This window comes from Cyprinodon variegatus, unplaced genomic scaffold (genome assembly GCF_000732505.1).
Source record: "Cyprinodon variegatus isolate N-32 unplaced genomic scaffold, C_variegatus-1.0 Scaffold65, whole genome shotgun sequence".
Classification (NCBI taxonomy): Eukaryota; Metazoa; Chordata; class Actinopteri; order Cyprinodontiformes; family Cyprinodontidae; genus Cyprinodon; species Cyprinodon variegatus.
In genome coordinates this window covers 1684313-1688266 of record NW_015150518.1, presented here as the reverse complement: position 1 = coordinate 1688266, position 3954 = coordinate 1684313, and the positions used below count along the sequence as shown (strand labels likewise).

Here is a 3954-nt window from a genome sequence, read left to right as displayed (position 1 = left end):
ATAGGACGTTCCTGGTATTTCCTTCGTTGATCTTTATTCCTTTTTTTTTTTTTTTTTTTTTTTTTTTTTACAAATGACCATTTTAAATCCACAAACCTGCAATAAAAAAGTAAATAACCATTCAGTCTATGTGCTAAGATTTTTCACATCAGTGGGGTTTCAGCTCCATGCAGCTAAATCTCCTATTTGATGATGAGGTCCAGGGTGTAAACACGGCATCTGAAATGCAGAGCGGTGAACTACCTGCGGAAATCACCGCGGGCGCCGCCTTCGGTCTGAACGCACCATAAAACTGAATGTTTTAGTCTCTGACTTTAATCAGCTAAAATAAAAGTGGAGAAACTAAAGATCGTTTAAAAAAGAGCCTCAGGACTCAGAATGTTTGTGTGAGGGAGAGTTTAGCTTCAGAGAAAGATTTTAGATTAATTCTGCTCACCTCCAGGGCAAATTTCAGGGCATTCAGATCACCCCTAGATTTTTCCCCCCCTAACTTTAAAATCCTATTTTATCCAGTTGTTGCTTTTTTAAATCTGATCTTTGGCAGGGGATGATCTGTGCGAGTTGTCGTACCTTTACAGGCTCTAATGTTGCAGAAAAAGCATCCTGCAGGGCGCAGCAGGCCAGCCTCCACATTTCCTCCGTAAACACCGGACCCACCGTCACCAACACGTACCTGCAGAGTCAAACAGATACGGAGCAAACAAGCAGGAGTTTAATTCTAACACTTTCCTTAGCCATCATCCCAGCAATAAAAAATACTTCTAAGAACTTATTTTAAATAAACCCATGCAGCCTAAAATCCAGAACCTGGATGGTCTTTGCAGGTTAATATGAGGAAAGCAGTGAGCAAAGACACAAACAGAAGCTCTGCAGAGATTTGAGAAGCATCAGTTTAACGTGGTTTTTAGGTTTTAACAGGTCATGCAGTAAAACTATAAAGTGAATCATATCAACTTGGCCGTTTCTCAATATGTGTACTTGTGCGTTCTCATATGCTCGTGTACTCGTGAAACGTCATCAGCATCAGCCCTAGCACTGTTCCTCTCGCCCCTCCCTCTTTACCCAGAATGCATCAGAGCAGACTTGTCCATTTTTGAGATTGACAGCTGTCCCAGCATGCACTGCAGCAGCAGCTTCCAGGTTAGCGCTCACAGAGCTCAGAGTGTTAAGTTGAAAGTTCTCTTTTCTGTTGCCGTTGTTCAATAAAAGTACCTTTTAAGATCATTTGAGGTGAGAGCATTATACTTTTAAGCATCAATTTATGGTCCATTTACCGATTTCATGCATAATGTAAAAAAAAATGTCCAAAGTTGAGAGGACCGCAGCAACCAGCAGAGCTCCGAGGGTAACATGTCTATATTGGAAAAAATTTAAATTTTCCTGCATTCTGAGTTATTACTTGTAAACGCTATAAACAGGTTTTGAGGGGTTAACAAAGGTCAAGATCTGAAAAAAAATTTTTTTAATTAGAATCATATAAATAGTTCTACAGCTGCTATAGCTTCTAATCTAACAAGTGGAACATGTTGGTGTTTGATGCAAACTGTGTTACGGGTAAAGATGAGGTGACCTGATGCAGGAGCAGCCCACTCTGGAGATGGTCTCTGCAGGTTCAGACACGCACGCCACCAGCAGCTTGAACAGATCCTTCAGCATCAGGTTGATCAGAGACTCGTAACCAATGTCTACAGGAAGGGAGGGGCCAAACAGACAAACAAGCTGTAAACATGCTGAGACACTGCAGAGGACAACATGGCATCAGTCATGCTCCAATTCTTCCTGAACACATCATGCACGAGGCGATCAGTAAGCCTTTATCAGATCTGTGACGGCAGTCGATCCGTTTGATGGCAACACACCTGCAGCGAGGAAATCATTCAGGCAGATAAAAACCTGCCCTGCAGCTTTCTGAGAGAGCCGCTGCAGACATAGCTCACCTGAGTGGATGAAGCTGTTGACGTGCTCCACAACCAGCTCGCATGACAGGCCGATGGCGTGCTTGAAATTCGCCGCCGCCACGTCCCAGTAAGAGTGGTCTCCATGGCTACGCTGCAGCCACAGCGACATCACAGGAAGGAGCAGCTGAATGACGGCGAAGATGGCGAAGCCTGGGCCTGCGGCATGGAGAATGTTCAGATAATTGATTAGTTAGTTGGTCTGTATGTTCAGGATCAAATAGAAATGTTGGTGCCGCGCTTCAAAGCATCTTTCTGAAACTATGCCTCCCAGGAGGTTGCTACTGTTCAACCTTTTTCCACTTTTTAGGCTGCTTTTTTTTCTCTGCTTTGCATGTTTTTACAAACACAGTTCACGCAGCGTTGTCATGGTCAGGTAAAAACAGACAAAGGGCCCTGCTGCAGGTGTTCCTGTACATCACCTGGTACAGCTGTGACCTCTCTGAGCAAGGTGAAGAGCAGCTCCAGGGTGGGAGGCTGATGCTGTCGGGGGCAGTTGGACACGGCTGCTGTGAGCTGCTCTAACAGTAAGATCCACACCTGGATTAAACCTGGAAAGAGAGATTCAACTATATAAATAACCTTATATAAGGATCCTACTATTAAACAAAGCTGTCATATGTGAACGCACTATATAAACTATATATATCCCATGAACCTTTACACTTTTTGACTATTTGAGCTGATGTAACGAGTGAATTTATCCACTATTAGATCGATAATGTCAATCAATTAATACTGTAAAAACAATCTAGAAATAGGTAAACATTTCTTTACCCTTAATTTGAATAGTTTAATAAGATCTGTCAATAGAATTAGTATTTTTACTCTTAAAATAAGATAATTAGATCATTTGCACTAGAAATAAAACAATGCAGTTGTTTTTTCTTATTTTAAAGGTAAATCGTCTTGTTCCATTGGTAAAGTGTTTCACTTACCTCCTCAATTCAAGAAAAAATGCACTTATTTTAAGAAAAAAATGACTTATTTAGATTTAGATTTTATGCAGAGCAGCTGGATCCCAATAGGGAAACAAAAGGGACAATAAAAAAAAGTCTGTTTCCTTCACCTGTGTCATCATCGAACTCCTGGAGGACACAGTCCATCCCGTCCTCACTGCTGATGGAACGCTCCTGCGATCTCATCGGCAGGCCGGCAAGCCGAGCTCCCAGAAACACCGGCTTGGACGGCATCTTATAGATCTTCGCCAGCAGCTGGAACCGTAAAACCCAACAAAGCATGTGAGAATCTTCCAACGCTGGAAAACAGGTGATCCTATACAGATGACCTCTGACCTGTGAACATTTGTGCAGGTAGTCAAGAGCAGGAACGCAGAGTTCGGTGGAGCTGAACCCGGACGCATGAACGCAGTCTCCAATCTCTTTGTAGTCCACCTCTCCTGCAGACCAATAACCATAAAAAACATTAATACAACAATCACACCTAAAGAAAATCGACGACATTCAAGTTCTTAGAAGCTGAGACATTCTTCGAGACAAAAATCCTCCAAGGCTGGAAACCAAATGTATAAACAGGGCTGAAACAATCTGTCTGATTAATCGTGATTAATCCATTATTGAAATAACCATCAACTAATTTAGTAACCGATTAATCAGTAACTGGAGTATAGAGACTCTAAAACAAACCTTCGGCTGACAGAATAACCAGCTTAGAGCAGCAATTATACCAAGATTTTGCATTTAAGAAAAAAAGTTTTCATCTGTCAATATGATCTATCCAGAAGCCATCAAGTGAAAAAAAAACTGGTTAAATTTCATTCAAAAATCTTCTTTAAGGCTATCCGATTATTAATCGATTATTTAGCAAATCAATTAATCTGTAGATTATTGTTTTTTACGATTAATCGTTAGTTACAGCCCTAATATAAAGTAATTATATATTGCAGAAAAAGCCTTAAATGGCCAAGCTCCATCTGATATCAGAGATCTGATTGTTCCTTATGTTCCTAACAGAGCACTTCGCTCTCAATCTGCAGGTT

At 41.3% G+C, this 3954-nt stretch overlaps 1 protein-coding gene across 1 annotated transcript in view; it reads right to left on the bottom strand.

Moving 5' to 3' along the window:
* The window catches only part of arfgef3 (ARFGEF family member 3), a 68334-nt gene that overhangs the window by 23607 nt on the left and 40773 nt on the right, over positions 1–3954 (bottom strand). Inside the window, exons 28-33 of the mRNA XM_015371811.1 lie at positions 3251–3354; positions 3025–3169; positions 2378–2506; positions 1938–2114; positions 1571–1685; positions 571–673 (exon numbers count right to left, since the gene is read on the bottom strand). Of these exons, the coding sequence (XP_015227297.1) occupies positions 571–673; positions 1571–1685; positions 1938–2114; positions 2378–2506; positions 3025–3169; positions 3251–3354 (773 nt within the window). The remainder of the gene's footprint in view (positions 1–570; positions 674–1570; positions 1686–1937; positions 2115–2377; positions 2507–3024; positions 3170–3250; positions 3355–3954) is intronic.